This window comes from Oncorhynchus clarkii, chromosome 9 (assembly GCF_045791955.1).
Source record: "Oncorhynchus clarkii lewisi isolate Uvic-CL-2024 chromosome 9, UVic_Ocla_1.0, whole genome shotgun sequence".
Lineage (NCBI taxonomy): Eukaryota > Metazoa > Chordata > Actinopteri > Salmoniformes > Salmonidae > Oncorhynchus > Oncorhynchus clarkii.
The window spans coordinates 61791175-61814827 of NC_092155.1; the positions used below are offsets into that span (position 1 = coordinate 61791175).

At 40.2% G+C, this 23653-nt stretch overlaps 2 protein-coding genes and 1 pseudogene across 2 annotated transcripts; 2 read left to right on the top strand and 1 right to left on the bottom strand.

The window, feature by feature from the left end:
- Positions 1-5119: 5119 nt before the first annotated feature.
- LOC139417340 (melanocortin receptor 3-like) lies at positions 5120-6115 on the bottom strand. Its single transcript, XM_071166607.1, has one exon. It carries the CDS (start codon positions 6113-6115, stop codon positions 5120-5122), a length of 996 nt encoding a protein of 331 aa, XP_071022708.1.
- Positions 6116-8876: 2761 nt separating this feature from the next.
- LOC139416699 (Na(+)/dicarboxylate cotransporter 3-like) lies at positions 8877-20359 on the top strand. The gene is made up of 13 exons (XM_071165679.1): positions 8877-9142; positions 9751-10016; positions 12229-12392; positions 13282-13342; positions 13465-13644; positions 14398-14523; positions 14718-14810; positions 15078-15182; positions 15317-15414; positions 17638-17750; positions 17953-18114; positions 18808-18945; positions 19044-20359. The coding sequence occupies exons 1-13, from the start codon at positions 9026-9028 to the stop codon at positions 19230-19232; spliced, it is 1812 nt and encodes a 603-aa protein (XP_071021780.1). The 5' UTR covers positions 8877-9025; the 3' UTR covers positions 19233-20359.
- Positions 20360-21847: 1488 nt separating this feature from the next.
- LOC139417587 (osteoclast stimulatory transmembrane protein-like) lies at positions 21848-23118 on the top strand (annotated as a pseudogene).
- The last annotated feature ends 535 nt before the right edge of the window (positions 23119-23653 follow it).

Genomic DNA, 23653 nt, shown 5'->3' on the forward strand with positions numbered 1-23653 from the left:
CAAAGTGAGGTCTATACATAAATGGTTTGTTGAGATCAGTGTGGAAGAACTTGACTGGCCTGCACAAAGCCATGACCTCAACCCCATTGAACACATTTGGAATGAATTGGAACGCCGACTGCGTGGCAGGCCTAACCGCCCAACATCAGTGCCCAACCTCACTAATGCTCTTGTGGCTGAATGGAAGCAAGTCGCCACAGCAATGTTCTGGTGGAAAGCCTTCTCATTTTTCTTTGGATTTTTGAAATTCTCCTGCGACCTCATTTTTATATCAGGTTTGAGAACTGCGACCCCTTTTCTCCAGCGACCTCATTTTTATACCCTTAGTTTGAGAACTGCTGACTGATACCCTAACTACACCGCTCACGTCGCGTGGGCGAGCGTTGCAAAATAAATGTAGGAATCTATGTTATTCAATTATTGCACACACACTGCTCGTGCGCGTCAACGAGCGTCTGCGTAGAAAAATATAAGTAATTTCTATTTCTGACGCAGATCGCGCTGCAAGTCCTGCCTCTCCCATCTCCTCATTGGTTTATAGAAGCAGGTACCCACGTGCAATCTCTTCATTGGTTATACCCACGTGGGTGATTGAAAGATGAACTTTATTGCCGGTCGTCGTGGTAATACTATGAAAGTTTAGATGCCAATCACCATATAAGTTCAAAGATGAAAAAGCCTGGAAGGAGGAGAGATAACTAGAAACAATTCGGTTGACCGTTTTGTGTGGATTAATTGTCGGTGTAGAGGACCTTGTGCATTTCAGATAAAATAACACCTCAATGTTTATATTTCAGGACAAATTAGCTAGCAACTGCAAGCTAGCTAAATAGGACAAATTAGCTAGCAAGTGCAAGCTAGCTAGCTAAATTGCCATATGTGTTCAATGCTTTTCGACCTGTCCCCAAATTAATGTAATTGGTTCAGAGTTTGTTTTGATATTTTAACCTGCGTGTCGTGATCGCGTTTAGTGTGGGGGGACAAAATACATTTAAGCACGATGGCGCACGATGCCGCACGCGCGCAGCCGGTTTGGGTTCCGTGTTAGGGTCAGGCTGTGGGGATTTCTATTGTTATTGTACTTTCATGTTATTAACTATGTAGGCCATAATATTAAAATGTTAGAAGGCTAAGGTGTGTTTTTTTTTGTATTCAATTGTATTGTGCCTGGGTTTTTTGTTTTTTTGTTCTAATTCTCATTTTAGTATCTAGGCTTATTCAGGTAGTGAAGGGATTTTACCAGTTTGCACTTTTGTTCGCACAAGAAACACCTACAAATTTGTTCAATGTATTACACTCCCCATTAACCTCAAATCTACTCAATTGGTCACATGCACACGATACAGTGAAATGCTTGCTTGCTAACTCAACTCAACAATGCAGTACAATAACAATGTTAATCAAGAATCAATAACAATGTTAATCAAGAATCAAATGCCAAATACAAAAGTCCCAAAATAACAAGTAGTAATAAAAAGTAGAATAAAAAAATCTAGATCGTAACTGAGTGAACAGTCTGTGGCTCGGGTGACCGGAGTCTGTGATGATCATCCAGGCATTCCTCAGACACCGGCAGAGGTTGTTATGCTGGCACCACTCTGCCAGGGCTCCAACCTCCTCCCTGAAGGCTGTCTTGTCGCTGTCGGGGATCAGGCCTACCAGTGTCGTGTCGTCAGCAAACGTAATTATGGTGTTGGAGTTGTGCGTGACCACGCAGTCATGGGTGAACAGAGAATACAGGAGGGTACTGAGCACACACCCCTGGGGGACCCCCGCGTTGAGAGTCAGTGTGGCAGAGGTGTGGTCGCCTACCCTGTCAGGAAGTCCAGGATTCAGTTGCAGAGGGAGGTGTTCACACCCAGTGATTGAGATGACTCAGAAAAGCTACATTTTTGCATAAGAATCTCTCACATCCTCTGCTTGTAGGAGGGCACTATGTCATAACAAACTCACAGGTGTGAGATCTTAATTTGACCAGTATTGTCGCAGCAAAACAATCCTGCAGTAACAGAATTTGAACGTTTAGTCTAGGGTATTAGCTGGTCAAAATCAGGCTCTATGAAAAATGTAGCACTGTTAATATAACCTATGTTAGTGAATTTATGTAACACCTGCGTTGGAGGAAAATTCTTAGCAACAACAGAGTGATCAGCTTGCATTTAAACCTCTGTCGTATCTCTGTCTGTCTGTTTGTCTGTGCTATGTTTCCCTGTTTAAAAACACCCCATCAAGAATGTATGTGTAACCAACAACTAAGAAAATGATTCTTTGTTTCGTCATTGATAATCCTCCTACTGCCCATAAAAGGTTTCAATTCCTGTTTCAGTTCCTGTCCCTGCTTTCTTACCTAAAGGCAAAATTAAAGAGCTATAAATCACCCTCTCCTTATTGTTCTCCAGCCTGTATTGGCCTTAACCTGTGTTTGTGGGGGGGGTGGGGGGTGGGAGGAATCCAGCTGGTTTAGATGCTGTCCTGCTAGGTGCATTGGCTGACAACATCTACTGAGTACACAGAGGCTAACCCTGACTTGGCGTAAAGGGATTACACTGTCTGGTAGAATCAGATTAACGGAACATACTCTATGGATCACATACGTATCATTGAAATGTACAGAGGTGTGTCTTCTCATTGAGGGTCGATTAAATTAGACTAGGCACATAGACTACACAAATAAATAGACTGTGAAAAAATGAGTACTCCACCTGTTGGTGATTTTTTTTAAAACAACCAGAGCTGTGACGCAAACAATTTGGATATCACATTTATATTTAAAAAAATTGTTATGTAAAAGTAATTTTTCTTAAATAAAAATACTGTCAAAATATATATCTATATATATATATATATATGAATCTCATTCCATGTATTTAAGAAAAAGGGATTCATAAAAGCTCAACATGATTTTTCACATGATAAATATTTATCATGTGAAAAATCATATAGGTTCATAGTACTATTCCTTGGTAGATGGCAAATCGTGCAGTGCACACACATGTTGAGCTTTTATGAATCCCTTTTTCTTAAATACATGCAATGAGATTCATTATCCCTGATTTGATACAGACAGGCTACAGCAGACCAGATTATATACAGCTCAGTGCTAAAGTATTCAGACCCCTTGGATTTCTTCACATTTTATTGTGTTACAAAGTGGGATTAAAATGGATTTAATTGTAATTTTCTGTCAACAATCTACACAAAATATTCTGTAATGTCAAAGTGGAGATAAATAAAATAAATTCATTGCATAAGTATTCAGCCCCTTTGTTTAGGCCGGCCTAAATGAGTTCAGGAGTTAAATGTGGCTTAACAAATTATAAATGACATAGGACTCACTCTGTGTTGAAGAATAGGCGTTGACATGATTTTTGAATGACTAACCCTTCCTATGTCACCCATACAAACAACATCTGTAAGACCCCTTAGTCAGGTATTGAATTTCAAGCAGAGACTCAACTACAAAGACTAAGGAGCTTTTCGAAAGCCTCTTAAAGAAGGGTAGTGATATGTAGATGAGTAACAATAACAAAGCAGACATTGAAAATCTCTTTATGTATGGGCAAGTTAATAATTATGCTGTGGATTATATATTAAACCACCCTGACACATCAAATGTACAGTCCTCCTTCTGAACTGAGCTGCAGAACAGCTCAGGGCTGTAACCATGAGGCCATTGGTGATTTTAAAACAGCTACAGAGTTCAATGTCTGTGATGGCAGAAAACTGAGGATGGATCAACAACACTGTAGTGACTCCACAATAATGACCTAAACGACAGAGTGAAAAGAAGAATACAAATATTCCACAACTTGCATCTTGTATGCAATAAGACACTATACTTCAAAAAAACACAGCAAAACAATACACTTTTTGGCCTAAATGCAAAGCCTTATGTTTAGGGAAAATCCAACACAACAGTAACTACCTCCTTATTTTCAAGCATGGAGGTAGCTGCATCATGGTATGGGTATGCTTGACATAGGCAATTACTAGGAAGTTTTTCACAATAAAAATAAACAGGATGGATCTAAGCACAGACAAAATCCTAGAGGAAAACCAATTGCTTTACACGAGAGACTGGGAGAGGAATTCACCTTTCAGCTGGATAATAACCTACAACATGAGTCCAAATCTACTCTGGAGTTGTTTATCAAGAAGACAGTGAATGTTACTGAGTGGCCAAGTTACAGTTTTTAGTCAAATCGGCTTGAAAATCTATAGTAATACTTGAAAATTGCTGTCTAGCCAACATTCCCAACATCTTGACAGTGCTTGAAGAATGTTTTAAAGAATAATGGGCAAATGTTGCACAATCCAGGTGTGCAAAGCTGTTAGAGACTTGCCCAGAAAGACTCACAGCTGTAATCAATGACTAAGGTGTTTCTAACATGTATTGATTTGACTCAGGGAGCTGAATACATATGCAGTGAAAAAATTATAGTTATTTCATTTCTATGAATCTTAAAAAAAATGTCTTTGACTTTGACATTACAAGAGCATTTTGTGTAGATTGTAAAAAAATGTTAACAATTAAATACATTTTAATCCCACTTTGTAACACAATAGAATGTGAAGAAATCCAAGGGGAATTAATAATTTTGCAAGGCACTGTAAATCACCCTATTGTTTGTTTAGTGATGTTTTTTATTAATCTATCTATATTCACATTCTGCTAACGTGTCTTCCTTGCAGTCAAGGTAAGTCAAGGTAAGAATATAATTCATAAAATGAGTCACTCATGGTCAATTTTAATCTTTCAATTTTTACTGTTTGCTTCTCACATTTTCACAAACACTACGCACACATGAAAATATCTTCCCAATAGCAAAGCCACTAAGCCAAACCTGCATGTCACAACAATGTCCATATACACAGTGTCCATATACACAGTGTCCATATAACAATGTCCATATACACAGTATCCATATACACAGTATCCATATACACAGTGTCCATATACACAGTATCCATATACACAGTGTCCATATAACAATGTCCATATACACAGTGTCCATATAACAATGTCCATATACACAGTATCCATATACACAGCGCATTGAACAACCACATTGAAAGCCTTTTCTGTGCCTTTTTGAAAATGACCAACAACTACAACCCTTCAGTATTTACAGTGGAAAATACTACAAGTGGCACTGAAACAACAGAGGATCTCCTTGAAGGTTTTGCGCATCTCGAGACTGCGGAAGGCATAGATAACGGGGTCTATGACAGAGTTACACATGATGAGCACCAGGTAGGTGGTAAAGTGGGACATGTAGCAGACACAGAGCTGGTTCTTGGGACAGGTGATGAGGAGGATGAGGTGGAGGAAGAAAGGTGCCCAGCAGCATACGAACACCCCTAGGAGGATGGTGATGGTGATGGCTCCCTTCATGCAGGTCCTCTGGGGCACCACACCCTCCGCGGGTAGAACAGCAATGCGCTTGATGTGAAGCCTCGCCAGCAGGAACATGTGAACATACAGAGTGGCCATGAGCACCAGCATGGTGAAGAACATGATGATCAGACACACAACGACTGCCTTGCTCTCTGAGTAGACGATGAAGACTATCCCACAGAACACACATGTCAGCCAGATGCCACCGATGGCCAGGACAGCCCGTCGCATCGTCACGATGCTGTGGTAGCGTAGAGCATAGAAGATGGTCACGTAACGGTCAATGGTGATAGCTAAAAGGTTGCAGATTGAGGCCACCAGGGAGATACAGATGATGGAGTCAAAGAAGTTGTCCATGAGTTGAATAAAGTGGTCATCTGCCACAATAAACCGACTGTTCAGCGCAGCGATAACCACTGTCTCTAGTGAGTTGGAGACACTCACAAGCATGTCAGCAGCAGCAAGACTACACAGGAGTACGTACATGGGTGAGTGGAGGTTCTTGTTCTTGACCACTGCCAAGATCACCAAGATATTCTCCAGAAGGCTGACGATCCCCAGTGTCAGGAACACCTCAGCTTGGATGTGGACTGCCTCACACAGACCAGGCTCGATGCCGGTCAGGTTCCCCTGTTTGTCCTCCCCAGCCAGAGACTCCCTGGTGGTTTCATTGAGCTGAAGGTCCAGCGGCAGCAGATGTCTATAAGTGTTGTTCATCAGGTGGGAATTTGGACAACAGTTCACTGAGGGAGATGCAGGAATGCAGGGATACAAGGTAGTGAGTGAGCCACCTGCCCCTTAAGAGCCTCTTCTGGAGCCCTGCTGCTGAACGTTTTTACTCCTCCTCTGAGATCAGAGCTAGAGAGAACTGTGGTTATCTGTTTTGCTCCTGAGCTCTGAGAGCACTGTAAGCCCCCCCGGTCCAATTCAATGAACACACAGACAGCCTGAACATGGGTGTTTGTGTATACACACACATACACATAAGGACACTTGTGCGCAAACACACATTCAGTAGTTTGACATAGACTAAGTTGTTTCACGTTACGCAATTTTCACTTGACCTGATAATACTTAATCGATGACAGTAGCCCTTTCCTGCAGTCAAATTACCTAGTGGCCTCAGGGGTGGAATGTTATTCATATTTTCTTATGTACATGTCATAACCAGTCATAAAATAATGCAATATATGTCACAACAGGTGTAAATATATGGGTCATGACAGTGTTACGAGATATTATGACAGGTTATGACAAGTTATGTCAGTTGGTATAAAATTGTATGACATGGTTATGACTGTGTCATAAAGTGTTATGACAATGGCTGTCAAATAAAGTGTTAGCAATATTTTTCAAAATGTCATAATTAATAAACATTATTTCAATTTTGTTATATTTCAGTCTTTTGTGATGTATGTAAAGTGCAATATTCGGATGCAAGCTCAAAATGGAATACATTTCAACTCAATATCTGACATGGTCCAGGAGTCCATTACCATGTGTGTGAGGTGTATACTTTTGTTTCAAAGTAGATTTGTTTAATACTACCAAGAAACTAGCCCACTGCAGTAAAAGGTTCATTCTATTTGACTGCCTTCTTGAAAGTAAAAATAACCTAGCTAATTGAGAAACTTACAGTTAATTCAACTGACAAGACCGATGGTGCATGTAAAATCTAAATCGAGAAGAATCATTGTTTCAAAAGTAGCTCTTTTGCACAAAATTATTTAAAACAAAAGAGATTTGGTAAAAAATGCATTTTAGCATTTAGTTCTTATAGTAGCTACTTGCTAGAACCTGAGACATATGTCCTTATTCTCTCTATGAGACTTGTCAGAACATATATGCATAAGAACAGGTCTAACCCTTTCTGTCTGTTTGCATTTCATCCAAGATAGCATTACACAACTGGCATGGATTAAGACTTTTTTGTTGTTGTTGTGATCTTTACACATGAGGTGGGAAGACAGTTGATGTGCAGTCAAGCTGGAAATGCCAATATTCAGGGTCATAGCAGGTAAAAAGTAAACAGGGCCATTTTTTTCATCTAAGAGCATAGTTGCTTAGTTGTACTGTTTGCTAAGCGTAAACCACAATGTCATGTCCTAATCTGGTTCAATAGACAAAGTTAGTCTGGGGATGAGGTTATTGTTATGACTCATGGCTTTCATAACCAAGTCTTTATAACAATTCAATAATGATGAGATGGGAGACGGGAATCAGTTAAGCTATTGGCATCTCAACATATACAACTCCCATGAAGCTCTGCGGCAAAACCCCAATACACAACAGTTATGGTTAGTCCATTGCCTGTAGCTATGGCTGACTGTCTGTCTTTAACCTTCTCCTCACCTAAACTGCATGCACCCTGTTATTCTGATTATGTTATTTAGCAGGAAGAATACCAAATAATATATTTATATGAGTAAAACGTCACTTGTGCAGATCACAAACTCGTTATTACCGTTGCTGAGGGGTCTTTCTTCATTTAAGAAACTTTAATATTAATAGGTTTACACACATACTGTATTTTTCACACATACCACAAACCAGTTTGTATGTATGACACAAGTTATGACACTAGAGGGCACCTTTACACACATACTGTATTTTTCACACATACCACAAACCAGTTTGTATGTATGACACAAGTTATGACACCAGAGGGCACCTCTGCATCACAGATAATAGTTCAACTGTGGAAAGTACTGCTTATTCCTGTGACCAAGAGCAATGGAGGGTTGGCGCTGACCTCTAGGAGGCCACCAGAGTCGTGCCAGCAGTGAAGAGACTGTTTCTGGCCAGGGTAGTTATAAATGGCTTTAGAAAGCTGAATAGAGAGGCAGCTACTCCTGTGGGAGAGAAACAAACCTGCCATTGCCTTCTATTGAGCATTGCCAGATCAGACAGTTGGCTACCAAGTTTTTATCCTGCTTTTAACACCAATGTCTTTTAAAGTAGCCTATGTCCTCACTTCACATTTGTAGATGGAGAATTTACGAGCTGATGTGAAAAGATCTGATATGATTGGTCAAAAGACCAATTAGTGAGAAAAATACCAGAATTGGGCTTCCAGGTGTAAATGCTGCCTATTTAAACTGTGTATAGTCACGTGTTACAGATTACCATTGTAATCTCCATGTATTTTGTCTTCATTTGTTTCCAAACATGTGATTTCTGCTAAATTTGGACCTTTATGGCACATGTCTGTGGTTCAAGTCCCTATCCTCTTAAAATGACGTTTACATGGTTTACCTATGTGGCCCCCTGTGTGATCAACCATGGATGATGATGGAAGCAGTTTTTGATGACTGTTGACATGGCTTGCATCCATTTTGCAGAGAGGAACCAGAAAGACAAGACTACTGGAATTGTTAACATGTTGGTTATTATCAGTAAAACACAAGAAATCACATACCAATTGTGCAACCACAGAGCAAGCTCAGCTTGCGCGCGCATCCCTAATAACTTGAACAATGCGTTATGAGTTAACCTGTAAACCAATAGTTAATCTTCTCCAAGAGTGCAAAAACAACGGAGTCAAAGTGATAAAACTGAGGCTTCAAAATTCTGCACTCCGGCATCATATACCAAGCGTAGGTGCACTTCAATAAAATAATATTCGTCATGGAAATGGAAACAATATCAACGTTCGCTAAGAAGCTTTGGTGCGTCAAGAAACAACTTATTCTAGTCCTCACTCCGCTTATTCTCCTCCCGTTAATTGTTGGTCTACCGGAAAAGGTAAGTGGTTATTGGAAGAAACACAAATCTTGTTACTCTAACCATTTATTTCTCTAACTCACAAGAAAAACTAGTTTTATAACTGTATATAACTAAGCCAAATTGCTGAACCACATCAAATTGTCATGACCTACTACTGAAAGTCAGGCAATGGTTAAATACAGTATTGCCACATAGCCTAAAACTGATATGATTAATAATATCCACACCTGCCTTTAAATCTGAACACCCATTAAACCAATATCTGTTGGAATAAGACTTCACTGAAATTAGAATCAGGATCATAAAACATGCCATTAGAACAGGACATGGACCCGCTTCATCGTATAGCTAAAACATCAATCCTCACATTAATAATAACTTGACCCTAACTCCATTCACCCCTCTTAATCATAGCCATAACCCAATTGGAGACCTAACCAACCAATCTGAGACCTAACACAGCTATTAATAACTTCATGGGCTTAATTTTGCAATTTCAGCCACAGAAAAAAAGTACATTCCTTATACATTTGTCTTTCCACAGCGTGATACAAACATTAATGAAATAGATCACCTTTGGCATTTACTCTTAATGTTCACCAACATGTTTCTGTTATGTTTTTCAGGAGGGGAAATGTCTGTATGTGGTGCTGCTAATGGCTGTGTTCTGGTGCACAGAGGCTCTTCCCTTAGCTGTCACTGCCATGCTACCTGTTTGCCTCTTTCCAACAATGGGAATTCTTCCATCCAAAAAAGTCTGCCCTCAGTACTTCCTCGATACAAATTTTCTCTTTCTCAGTGGTCTTGTGATGGCGTCAGCTATCGAGGAATGGGGTCTGCATCGCAGAATAGCTCTGAAAGTTCTTAAGATTGTTGGAGTCAAACCAGCCTGGTGAGAAGTCTATATCGCCATATATACATTTATCATAATTTATATTTTGGGATTATTTTCCATTATCTAATATGAATCCACTACATATGTTTTAAAAAAAAATGTTAATGTACATTTTGATTGAACCTTTATTTAACTAGGCAAGTCAGTTAAAAACAAATTCTTATTTAATGACGGCCTACAAAAAGGCAAAAGATGTCCTGCAGGGACGGGGGATTGGGATTAAAAATGTAAAATAAATATGAATGAAGATATTGAGATAAAACTGTCCAGTTTGAGTGTTTGTTGCAGCTCGTTCCAGTCGCTAGCTGCAGTGAACTAAAAAGAGAAGCGACCCAGGGATGTGTGTGCTTTGGGGACCTTTAACAGAATGTGACTGGCAGAACGGGTGTTGTATGTGGAGGATGAGGGCTGCAGTAGATATCTCAGATAGGGGGGAGTGAGGCCTAAGAGGGTTTTATAAATAAGCATTACAAATGGTATACAGAGATGACCAGTTTACAGAGGAGTATAGAGTGCAGTGATGTGTCCTATAAGGAGCATTGTTGGAAAATCCGATGGCCGAATAGTAAAGAACATCTAGCCGCTCGAGAGCACCCTTACCTGCCAATCTATAAATTATGTCTCCGTAATCTAGCATGGATAGGATGGTCATCTGAATCAGGTTTAGTTTGGCAGCTGGGGTGAAAGAGGAGTGATTACTATAGAGGAAACCAAGTCTAGATTTAACTTTAGCCTGCAGCTTTGATATGTGCTGAGAGAAGGACAGTGCACCGTCTAGCCATACTCCTAAGTACTTGCATGAGGTGACTACCTCAAGCTCTAAACCCTCATAGGTAGTAATCACACCAGTGGGAAGAGGAGCATTCTTCTTAGCAAACCACATGACCTTTGTTTTGGAGGTGTTCAGAACAAGGTTAAGGGTAGAGATAGCTTGTTGGACACTAAGAAAGCTTTGTTGGAGAGCATTTTAACACAAAATTCGGGGAGGGGCCAGCTGAGTGTAAGACTGTATCATCTGCATTTAAATGGATGAGAGAGCTTCCTACTGCCTGAGCTATGTTGTTGATGTAAATTTAGAAGAGCGTGGGGTCTAGGATCGAGCCTTGGGGTACTCCCTTGGTGATAGGCAGTGGCTGAGACAGCAGATTTTCTGACTTTATACACTGCACTCTTTGAGAGAGGTAGCAAACCAGGCCAAAGACCCCTCAGCGACACAAATCCTCAACTAGGCCAATACTCAAGAAAGCCAGTCAGTTGATTATTGACAAGTTTTTCCAACACTTTTGAGAAACAGGTCAAAATATAAATAGGCCTATAACAGTTAGGATCAGCTTGATCTCCCCCTTTAAATAAAGGACAAACCGTGGCTGTCTTCCAAGCAATGGGAACCTCCACAGAAAGGAGAGACAGGCTTAAAAGGTTTGAGATAGGCTTGGCGATGATAGGGGCAGCAACCTTAAAGAAGAAAGGGTCTAAACCATCTGACCCAGATGTTTTTTTGTGGTCAAGTTTAAGGAGCTGCTTTAGCATCTCGGACTCAGTGACTGCCTGCAGGGAGAAACTTTGTAGCGGGGCAGGGGAAAAAGAGGGAGAAGCATCGGGGAGAGTCGCATTAGAAGGGGTGGGAGATGAGGAAATGTTGGATGGGCAAGGAGGCATGGCTGAGTCAATTAGGAATCCTGACTTAATGAAGTGGTGATTATAGAGCTCAGCCATGTGCTTCTTGTCAGTAACAACCACATCATCAACATTAAGGGACATGGGCAGCTGTGAGGAGGAGGGTTTATTCTCCAGGTCATTAACCGTTTTCCAGAGCTTCTTGGGGTTAGACCCACAGAGAGAGAACTGCTCCTTACAGTAACTAACTTTGGCCTTCCAGACAGCCTGAGTGCACTTATTTCTAATTTTCCTGAATGACAGCCAGTCAGCCTGAGTATGCGTGTGCCGAGCCTTTCGCCAAATGCAATTCTTACGGTGGAGTAACTCGAAAGCCAGGGGCTAAATCTGTTTTTAATTCTCATTTTCTTTATGGGGGTGTGTTTGTTAACAATCCCACTGAAAATTTCAAATAAGAAGGTCCAAGAGTCTTCGAGCTGATTCTCTACCATTTTACATAGGCCAGTTGTTATCAAAAATGTTATTGATAATCATAGTATTGATTTGTCACTCCACTTACACGTGACCCATGTGCCCATCTCTCCCCATACAGGTTGATTTTGGGAATGATGATCACATCTGCCTTCCTGTCCATGTGGCTCAGCAACACAGCAACAACGGCCATGATGCTTCCCATTGCTAACGCCATCCTGGAGAGCCTCTTTGGGGACCTGGCCACTCTGAAGGAGAACTGCAAGGTGAAAGAGGAGACAGAGGGTGAGTTGCTGTGTAGGGTTTCTCCAACTGTCCCACATACATCTAGCGAAAATATTAAGACCTATACAGTAGCTAAGCCAGGACAAATTTAGTCTATCAACACTGAAGGGTAGAATTAATGCTAATTGTTTGTAGTGCTTACCCAAGGGTGTCAAACTCAATCCTTGGAGGGACAAGTGTCTGCTGATTTTAGTTTTTTCCTTTCAATTTGTGTCCAGTTAAGACCTATACAAACAAGTGAGAGGAGTTCCTAACTGATCAGTGACCTTAATTAATCAAGAAAATAAGGAGGAGCGAAAACCCACAGACACTCGGGCCTCTGTGGAATGAGTTTGACACGTGCCTTACACCGAAGAACAGACCATACTTTAATTTTCCACATTAAAACAGTTTTAATGTTTCCACATTACAACTGTAATATGTAACTCAAGGTGTGAACTTCGTACAACTACTGTACCTTTTCTATCATATTGCCTTCAGAGCACGACATGTCAAGTTATTCAATATTAAAATGGTAATTTATTGATTTTAGTAGCCACCTTTCAAGTAATTTATTAAATATGACAGAGGTCTACAGACAACCTAGTTAGAAAACTGAAACTCACAATCTTTGATTACATATGAATTGTTAATATCTCTGTTATAGCTTGTCTCATTCATACTATAGCCATGTGTACCGTAGCATCAAACCAGTTGGTTTATGGGAAATGTATTGATTCTCCGTAGAGGCAGTTACACTTAGATAACCCCCTAAATCTCCTTCAAATTGGTATTCAATATGGGATTATTATGTCTAAGCCTGTCCTTAAAAATATTTTGTCATTTGTCACTGCACAGTGAACAATGGAGAGAATAACTCTAACAACCTGTTAACTTCAACATCCATCAGGTCAATCACAAGTAAAGCTGCATTCTCTGCCCTCTGAAAAACAGATCTTGTCCATAGATGGGTAAGAAAGGAAGCATAAACAAACTGAACAATTTTAGCTCTCGTGTTGGATTCATGGTTATCATGTAGCTATTTACTAGCATTGTTACAATCTGGTTACATTTCCCTATATTATATCTTAAGAACTGATGGGATGGTGAAGTCAAATGGGAGGACTGCACAGGAGATTAGGACAGAGTCAGAGTACCAGATGAAGGTGTGGAAAGGCTTCCTGATCTGTATCCCATACGCTGCCAGTATCGGAGGGACTGCCACCCTGACAGGCACGGCGCCAAACCTCATCCTCATTGGACAACTTAAGAGGTACCCAAGTTCAGGACTTGACTGATCTCTCTTTCTGCTACTGCATCTGTACATACCCTCTCATAGACCTCACAGGCCCATCAGATAGAGCAATAAAGGTATGTAAGGAGAAAAGGTATCCCTGAGAAGGTCTATGAAAGGGTTTTAACCATTATGAAAAAAAATGAGTACTGTTCTGTTTCCCCCCCCAAGTTGGCTGGATGTCGTTTGGGTGGTGGACCTTTCTTGATACATGCGGGAAACTGTTGAGTGTGAAAAACTCAGCAGCGTTGCAGTTTTAGTATAAGAGCTGTTTGAAAAGACCGCTGGAAATTTCAGCCGGTTTTGGTGGGATGGAGTTTTGGCCTGCCTGGTGACATCACCAGGCTGTAAATGAGTCAATAGACCAATAAGAAAGAGAGACCTCTCTGCCAACCTCTCTGCCAACAGCTAGTTTTCAGTTTTCCCCTCCCCACTCAGACAGTCCTAGCTAAATTCTTTCTTGAGAAATTGCTCTTGCTAAGAGGCTATTTATTATTATTATTTTTTTAACAATTTTAATTGAAAACAAATTACAGTAAGGTACTTAATTGTTACCCAGAAATGATATGATATTGAGGACCTTTAAAGGCATATGACACCAACCTGACAACCTGAGTTAGGATTTTACTGGCAAATAGCTGTTTGAAGAACAACGTTACATTTTAGACCATAAAATACTACTTTTTCCATGTTTGCTGTACAGTTTTTGACAGTTGCTTATTTGTGTCCTAGTTACTTCCCAGAGTGCGACTTGATAAATTTTGGCTCTTGGTTTGCATTCGCCTTTCCTCTCATGGTGCTCTTCCTCATCTTGGCATGGCTGTGGATTTCTTTCCTCTACGGGGGCTTGAATACGCGGTATGGTGGTCAAATCAAATCTAAGTTCCTCAAAAGTGTGTAATATAAAAACGTGACTATAGATGATCACATAGGCAGTCTGTGCTAGAGTTCTAGGACTTCTGCCTGTACACTTTTTAAAATAATATGAAGTAATACATTCTCCTACCTGTCAGATACATTCACACTATTTTAATACCATTTGTTGTGTTCAGGCTTTGTGTGAAGAAACAGGACGAAAGAGCACAAGCAGAGAAAAAAGCAGAGGCTGTTATTGATGAAGACTACAGAAAACTAGGCCCCATAAAGTAAGGGACTCTAGCCTTATCTCTAGACTAAATCACAGGCAACATGCTCTAATCTTAAATCATGCTCTATACCAGCGTTGGCCAATTCTGGTTCAGGAGGGCCACATTGTTTGCATGCTTTAGATTGTTTATTTTAATCAGTTGGATGGAACAAAATCCTGCTAGAACCCTCCAGGACTAAGGATAACCCCTGTTCTAGACCCTCTGTACTTAGTCAGGAGTAATGTAGAATTCCTCAATGACAACAATTTCCATCTTCCATTTTAGTTTTGCAGAAGGATCCATCGCATTCTTTTTCATTTTGTTTGCCGTTCTCCTGTTCACAAGAGATCCCAAATTTGTAACTGGATGGTCCACATTTTTCAACAAAGGGTAAGACAGATAAGCTTGCTACAAGCTAACAAGGCACTGCCCGTTACCTCGGAAATGTCTGTATAATTCACTGGAGGCATGAGGAAACCAGCTGCATCATGACTTCCCCTTCTCTGATTCTCTTCCTACTCTAGGTATGTGTCAGATGCGACCACTGGAGTGATCATTGTGTCAATCCTATTTTTCTTCCCTTCCCAGAAGCCCTCTCTTAGCTGGTGGTTTGATTCTAGAGGTCAGTACTTGAAAGGACATGTCCCAAATAATAAGAAATATGTTTTCGGAATATGTAGATGGAAAACACCACTGCCTCTAGTCATATCACCTTTCTGTACTGATACAGAGGACACATGGGATGTTTTCGAATCAAAAGATTAGATGGAGTGAAGCAGCTGTATGCATATACTGTAGACCAAGGGTTTTAAACTCACATTATTTAAGCAATAAGGCCCGAAGATTGTGGTATATGGCCAATTTTCCACAGCTAAGGGCTGTTCTTATGCACAACGCAACACAGAGTGCCTGGATACAGGCCTTAGCCATGGTATATTGGCCATATACCACAAACCCGAGGTGCCTTATTGCTATTATAAACTGGTTACCAACGTAAATTAGAGCAGTAAAAAATCAAAATCAAAATCATACCCATGGTATATGGTCTGATTTACCACGGTTGTCAGCCAATCAGCATTCAGGGCTTGAACCACCCAGTTTCTAATATTAATTATACCATGGCATTGTTGAATACTTGTTCCTGATTGGCTTGAAGGGCATTCTAGAGTGTGCATTATTTCCCTATAACGCATGGTATATTTGCACGGTAGAATTCAATGGCTATAGTTCATTCAATGGCTATAGTTAATTCTTCCATGTTCTATATTTGCTTTTGAAAACAAAAGTCAAATTGAAAACATTATTGGCATTGTTGAATTCGATTTTCATAATGGCAAGCTAGAACTCATGGTTTGGTTAGCCAAACTAGCGAGCCTGTTTGGTTACCACGGCAATTACTAATGCACTTGCTAGCTACTTCAGTGGATGTTGAACACAATTCTACCAGCAAATGAACACATTTCTTTAAATTATAGCCATGATATAAAAGGGATAATCAACTTAGGGCTCTATGCATTCTCTGGAAAATAATGAAACTCCTTGGTAGGTCAGTTCCACTCTGCCAGCACGTTGTTGAACACAACTTCTGCATCGTTCATTAATTTCCATAGAATGCAGAGGCCTTTGTTGATTATCCCTTACATCATGCCTCGCCAGAAATAAATTACAGTACAGATGTTGTATCTTAATTTGATCACGCTGTTGTTACAGGAATTTTCCTGCACAACAGGAAATTCTAACTTGTAGTGTATTCAAGGTTTAAAAAGGATTTTAAAGTTTGTAATTTATACTTTACAATGTCAGACTTGATTTGCCATAATGAAAAATGTATCAACCTCTACAAAAAATGACAATTAATTAAAATCCATATATTAACTCACATTTCCTGTTGCTGCAGGATTATTCTACTGCTGTAGCAAACTGGCTCCAATTAATATCCTATATCTGTATCATTGACTACTATCAAAGTAGAATATTCTTTCTTTCTTTCATTAGTCCATTTCTGAAGTGCAAAACTTGCATTGGCTCTGTTGTTAGGTACTGTAAATCACCTGAGGAATGTTAATGACGTAGATTAGTCTGAGCAGCATTCTGTTGTGAGGTAAGACTGTAGCCCCTTTGTTTGTGTGATTATTATTCATCTCTCAAAAGTGTGTCGCCACACTTTGGTTTGCTCTGTTTACTCTGCTCTACAGTTGAAGTCGGAAGTTTACATACACCTTAGCCAAAGACATTTCAACTCAGTTTTTCACAATTCCTGACAATTAATCCTAGAAAAATTCCCTGTCTTAGGTCAGTTAGGATCACCACTTTATTTTAAGAATGTGAAATGTCAGAATAATAGCAGAGAGAATGATTTATTTCAGCTTTTATTTATTTCATCACATTCCCAGTGGGTCAGACGTTTACATACACTCAATTAGTATTTGGTAGCATTGCCTTTAAATTGTTTAACTTGGGTCAAACGTTTCGGGTAGCCTTCCACAAGCTTCCCACAATAAGTTGGCCCATTCCTCCTGACAAAGCTGGTGTAACTGAGTCAGGTTTGTAGGCCACCTTGCTCACACACGCTTTTTCAGTTCTCACCACAAATTTTCTATGGGATTGAAATATTTCTGGCCCAGCGGTACCCGAGAGAAAAACAAAACACCAGCCATGGCCATATTTGCAACCTTAACCCATATTTTAACCCCTAACCCCTAACCCCTAACCCCTACCTTCAGCCTTTTCTTTATTACTCCTTTTCAAGGCCCCTTGCAGGTTAGATATTCTGATATTTCGGTGGTTGACCTGGATTTGGCTGGTGGGCCGAGGTTGATTGTATACCTTGTCATGTTTTCCACAGCATCAAATACTCCATATGTTCCTCTCCTATCATGGAAGAAAGCACAGGAATGTGTCCCGTGGAATATCATTCTGTTGCTGGGTGGAGGCTTTGCCATGGCCAAGGGATGTGAGGTAAAACCATATAATTTACATATAGAATCAATTTGCCCTATGGGTAAAACCTGTTGATGTTTAATGATGCACAAAGATATGAAATCCCTTTAACTCACATTCAAATATATATTGTGTGGTGATTTATATACTTTTGACCTATTTCTGCTACTACTGAGATGGGGGCTGTCTGTTGATGCTCCGTCCCTGTTGTATAATATAGGAGTCAGGACTGGCGGCGTGGATAGGAGCCTACCTCCAGCCTATTGCCCAGGTCCCCCCTGCTGTGGCCGTCATGTTCATCACAGCTTTCCTGGCCTGTTTCACAGAGTTTGCCAGCAACACCGCCACCATTATCATATTCCTGCCCGTCATCGCTGAACTGGTGAGCTGTCATCTATGACATGACCACAACATTCAACGTTTAGTTCGATGTTTCCATTATTGAGATTGACGTGCCCTGTGGGTATGAAAAGGACAGGCCTACTGTAGTAGGCAATCATTTTGAAGGAAGACATGTATTTTGTGTCTAGTATTTGAATATCCCTTGTTATCTACCAAAAAGCCTTGAACTACATTGGATTACTAATTCATGGATTAGTGTTCCCCATGGGAAAAGATGATGGGGAGGTGCTCTCTTCTCTAATCTCCCACAGCAATTTACCTTTTTAGTGTTTTCCATGGGGTTAACAGATCTGTCAGTGTAGCACCATGGCTGTTGGGTCTATTTGTATGTCTGTTGGACATTAACTACAGTTATCAGTAACCAGTTGTCTTTGGCTGGGAGTGACAATGTCCTGCAGTATCGTTCAATCTAAGCAATAGTATCACCCACCCAGTATCATCCCGTATCACCATGACAAGTGCGCAATACTTACTTATCTTCAGTAAAATTCCCAAGCCAAATAAATTACTACTAACAATTTGGAATATTGTTGCCAGTTATTGAATGAGAGATGGATTCACTCACTCCTTACTAACGTGTGTGCTCCTTGTGTTTGTCTGAAGAAAAGTGTTTAAAAGTGTTATTATTTTTGTCAAAAGAATAGCAACAAATGTGTTTGTCTCCTCTTGACAGGCTATGTTTGTCAAGGTGAACCCTCTTTACTTTATGATACCTGCGACAACAGGATGTTCATTTGCATTCATGTTGCCAGTCTCCACCCCTCCCAACTCCATTGCCTTTGCATCTGGCCATCTTTTGGTGAAGGACATGGTAAGATCCTTTCGCCGATATACTGTATGTCAGACTGTTCCTAAACTTAAAGGTACTGTATTCTATCATATACATCTGTTTGGTTTCTCTATTTACAGGTGAAAACAGGCTTTGTGATGAACATTTTGGGCATTTTATCGGTTTCTCTGGCCATGAACACTTGGGGTCGTGCCATGTTCAGTTTGGAGACTTATCCAGACTGGGCTCGTCCAGTCAACATGTCCAGTACTGTCACAGATATACAGTTCCCCTCCGACTCACCTTTCAACCTTACTAGTTTACCGTAGATCTGAAGCTTACCCAGTATAATTATTATACTGCATTATATAGTAAATACTGGATCATCATTTCTGAATATGTACAAAGTCAATAACTATACACTTGGGGAGAATTAGCTGTTACTTTAAGTAATTTAGCCTATGGTGTGATGGCTATACCATGTTGCTAAGGTACTGTCCTTTTTCAATCAGTCTACTGTATATGAGTTTAGATTTTTTAACTGTTTATATTTTGTTCAGGCTCTCATTGTGATCTACGTACTCTGTCATGTAGATTATACCAAGTCCTATCAGCTCATTTTCTTGTTTGTCACGAACCCCTGCTCTCCCCAGATGTGTCCTGTGTTTTGCCTTGATTTGTTTTAGATCACTATGACATGTTTCCATTGGAAGATAATGTGTTTGGGCAGGGCGGGGGGCGACAGAATAGACAGTGGTTGGTCTGTCTGTTGTTGCGTTCTCTTCCACAGTTATACAACAAGTCATGTCGGACATAGTTTTTGTCCAGACACCGGTGATGTCTTGTCTCATCTCTCACTATGCTTGCTGAAATGAATTGCATCTTAGTGACGTCTGCTGGTCATTGTGCCACATTGCACTGTTCACTGTGAGCGTCTCATACTGTACCTCATTGTAATATTCCCTGGATAGTGTTTGTGATGGTAATTCTTATTAATTAGGGTGTTAGCAGTCTGCTTGATGATTATAAACCCAATCCACTTCATGACAATCCTCCAAGTCCTCCACCAACTGGTAAATGACACTTGAACTCAATCCTCCATTGATCTTTAGCTGTGTAAACTGTGACTGTCTTGACACATAACAGGAGTTTGTGAATTATTCCTAAAACATACTTACCTAGGCCATGGGGGTCACTGGCTGCATGTGTTTTAACATATTTTTGTAAGTTACACACAGAAGGTCAGTTTTACTTTTCATCGTGTCTTTTAAATCATGATTTTCTGATCTTATTTTATTTGAAATAATCATTAGAAATGTGGTGTGTGGAAATCGAAGTAACTATTTTCTACCATAGCTTTTATTTAGTGTAATACGTTTAGCTTTATCAATGCACATTTTGTAGATTTGTTATTTTCTTAATACTTCTCGTTACCAAATAAAACTGAATGGCAAATGAGTTAGTGTCTTTTTTCGTCAATCCATGGAATTAATATATTTAGCTGATGTCAGTGAGCAGGCACCAACAGACATGCAACACAGTAATATATATAACAGAATAACTTAAAACCATGGGTTAATATTCAGAAGGGGGCCAAGCCTCTATAGTAATGTTTAATCATTGACCCAAGTGACACAGCATAATATGTAGTAAGGAGAATAGACAGTGCAATCAGGTCTTATTTAACAGCCGTGTGTCTGACAGCACCAAACAAGATACTCAACAAGCCACATGAGGCTAACCACATTTGTAAGAAGGTTGCATTGAAATGTGGTTTGAACACAATTTTTACATATGCGTCTTAAACCAAGCAGACATACAGTATTTTGCCCCCTATTTCTCTCAAGAATGGTGCAAGGCTGTACATTCCTTATAATGTCTGTTTGGTGTTGTAAAGTGTCTGCAATCTCAAGGTTTGGCACATGGTTAACTCTGCAGAACCCAAAGGTAGTTAGTTACTCAGTGTGAGAGAGGAGTCATTGGGGGAGGCCCCAGTAAACAAGACAAACTACAACAGAACACAAGAAACGCAGCAGCACAGGACACACATTAAATAGAAGAACTTACTACGAAATGTTGGAAAAGGAAGTTTGACAAGTAGTACCATACATGAAATTGCTAGACCTTGATGCTCAACCAATCAAATATACAGTAAATGATTTCAACTAGCTGAACATTTAGTTTTGGAAGACTCTGACACATACAATTGATTAGGGGTTGATTAGATCCTTTCCTTTTTCAACTTGTCGAAGGTTCTCTACATGCTCATTGATTCCCAGATAATACAAATACTTCCTCCTATTAGTCAGTAGAAGTATATATGACTTCCCACAGGGTTATGTTTAGATCTATAAATAGGACACAGATGTAGGATCTTCATTAAAGCCAGTTTGCTATAGCAGGAAAATAATCTTGCCGCAACAGGAAATGTGAATTATTAGGTGGATTATAATTAATGGAATTATTTAGTAGGGGTTGATGTATTTTTTGTTAGGGCAAATCAAGTCTGACATTTCAAAGTGGAAATTACAAACTTTAGAAGCCTTTTAAATACTCAAATACACTACAAGTTCACATTTCCTGCTTAGCAGGAAAATTCTCAGCAACAAAGGAGTGATCCAATTAGGATCTTACATCTGTACCACACTGCTCATATCCCGTAGTACCTTTCAAATCTCCAATACTTCCCTAAATTATTAGTCACCAAGTATTGCATTTTAACAACTTTCATCATTTTCAGCTCACACTTTTCTCCAATAACTTGATTCATGGGTTGATTTGTCACTCCTGTCCATGTGAGTGAATGTTAATGCTCATGCTCACAACTTTCATCATTTTCAGCTCACACTTTTCCCCAATAACTTGATTCATCCCCTTTGAGAACAATCTTACACACATCTATGTGACATTGACTGTGAATAAGCTCCTTTTTCAAAAGTTACCCATGCACTGGGAAAGGGAAAGTGCAACTGAAGGTTTTGCCCGCTCTTTTTTAAACTCATCTGAGCTTTTTCAAGAAGCAAAGCGAGATCTTGTTAGATAAGCTATCAAAGTAAAACAGGAAGAACTGAATATTGTTACCAGACAGAGAAAATGTGATCAATTTACTGACATTGACTTGTCAGAGATGAAAAAGAGGTGTATTACAGTACGCAAGCAGATTGAGAGTGACCTTTTAAATGCCAAGAAACTGCTAGAGGAGTATACACTTCTGTCAAACAGAATTCTGGCAGCTAACTTTGAAATATATCTGATAGCTGAATCAGCCTGATACCTGAAGTCACATGTCCTTTCAGTTAAGTTTGACAATGTTTACATCACAAGACAGTTGTTGCAAAAGTCATCTGATGATGGAATCCAAATAAAACCAACTAACCTGAAAAATATGGTTAGTTCCACAAGTTGTAAAATAATAAAACAGGAATTTACCAGATGTCTTGCTCCAATAGTACACTCTTAGAAAAAAGGGTTCTAAAAAGGTTATTTGGCTGGCCCCATTGGAGAACCCTTTTAGGTTCCAGGTAGAAAACTTTTGGATTCCTTGTAGAACCCTCTGTGGACAGGGTTCTACATGGAACCCAAAATGATTCTACCTGGAACCAAAACATTTTTGTTCAAATGGTTCTCCGATGGGGACAGCCAAAGACCCCTTTTAGGTTCTAGATAGCACTTTTTTTTCTAAGAGTGTATTGGTGACTTTGTATTTCATTGTTATTTTTGTGTACCACCTAGTTACAGTGAATGGGCCTTGGCTGTTGGATGTTCCAGCTGCATCTGTCAGCATAGCTGTGAAAATATAAGGTAAGTCAATATTGATACTTTTCGAAATGATATCAGGCACATCCCAGAACATAATGTGACATTACATAATGTGTAGCCTTGAGATCAATAATAATATGAAATTGAATAACACATTGGACAAATGGTGACTGGATTTCTCTTTTCTTTGACAGGTTCGGCTGCGCTTCCCAGGCCTACAGTATGTATTATCCCAGCTATCTGTGGGATACAGAACTGGCAAACCTCCACAAGCAGTATGACTGGACATTCAGCCCAGAGGCATTACGCTGTGATGTATAGCCTTCTGCACCAGACCTGAGAGTGAGGGTCTTATTGGCACTACTGTGTCTGGTGGGATACATCATGGTGTTTCTGGAGATCTACACCAGGAGCATCCTCAGGAAAGTGTCTGCAACCTTCTTCAAAAAGCAGTAGGAAAATATCATTCATTTCTTATTGAAGAATACAGGTGAAACAGGACAAAAATTTCAACAACACTTTTTAATTTATGCTTTCTATGGACAACGGACCCACTCCAACTCGCATACCACATCAACAGATCCACAGATGACGCAATCTCCATTGCACTCCACACTGCAGTCTACCACCTGGACAAGAGGAACACCTATGTGAGAATGCTGTTTATCAACTACAGCTCAGTGTTCAACACCATGGTGCCCTCCAAGCTCATCACTAAACTCAGGACCCTGGGACTGAACACCTTCTGCAACTGAACCCTGGACTTCCTGATGGGCCGCTCCCAGGTGATGAGGACAGGCAACAACAAAACCGCCACGCTGACCCTCAACACGGGTGCCCCTCAGGGCGGCATGCTTTGTCCCCTCCTGTATTCCCTGTTTACCCACGACTGCATATGACTCCAACATCATTAAGTTTGCTGACAACACAACAGTGGCAGGCCTGATCACCAACAACGATGAGACAGCCTATAGGGAGTGGGTCAATTGCC

Coding starts and splice junctions, on each gene's coding strand:
- LOC139417340 (XM_071166607.1), bottom strand. CDS start 6,115: ATGAACAACACTTATAGACATCTGCTGCCGCTGGACCTTCAGCTCAAT.
- LOC139416699 (XM_071165679.1), top strand. CDS start 9,026: ATGGAAATGGAAACAATATCAACGTTCGCTAAGAAGCTTTGGTGCGTC. Junction 12,393..13,281: donor GGTGAAAGAGGAGACAGAGG/GTGAGTTGCTGT, acceptor AACATCCATCAG/GTCAATCACAAGTAAAGCTG. Junction 18,946..19,043: donor ATCTTTTGGTGAAGGACATG/GTAAGATCCTTT, acceptor CTCTATTTACAG/GTGAAAACAGGCTTTGTGAT.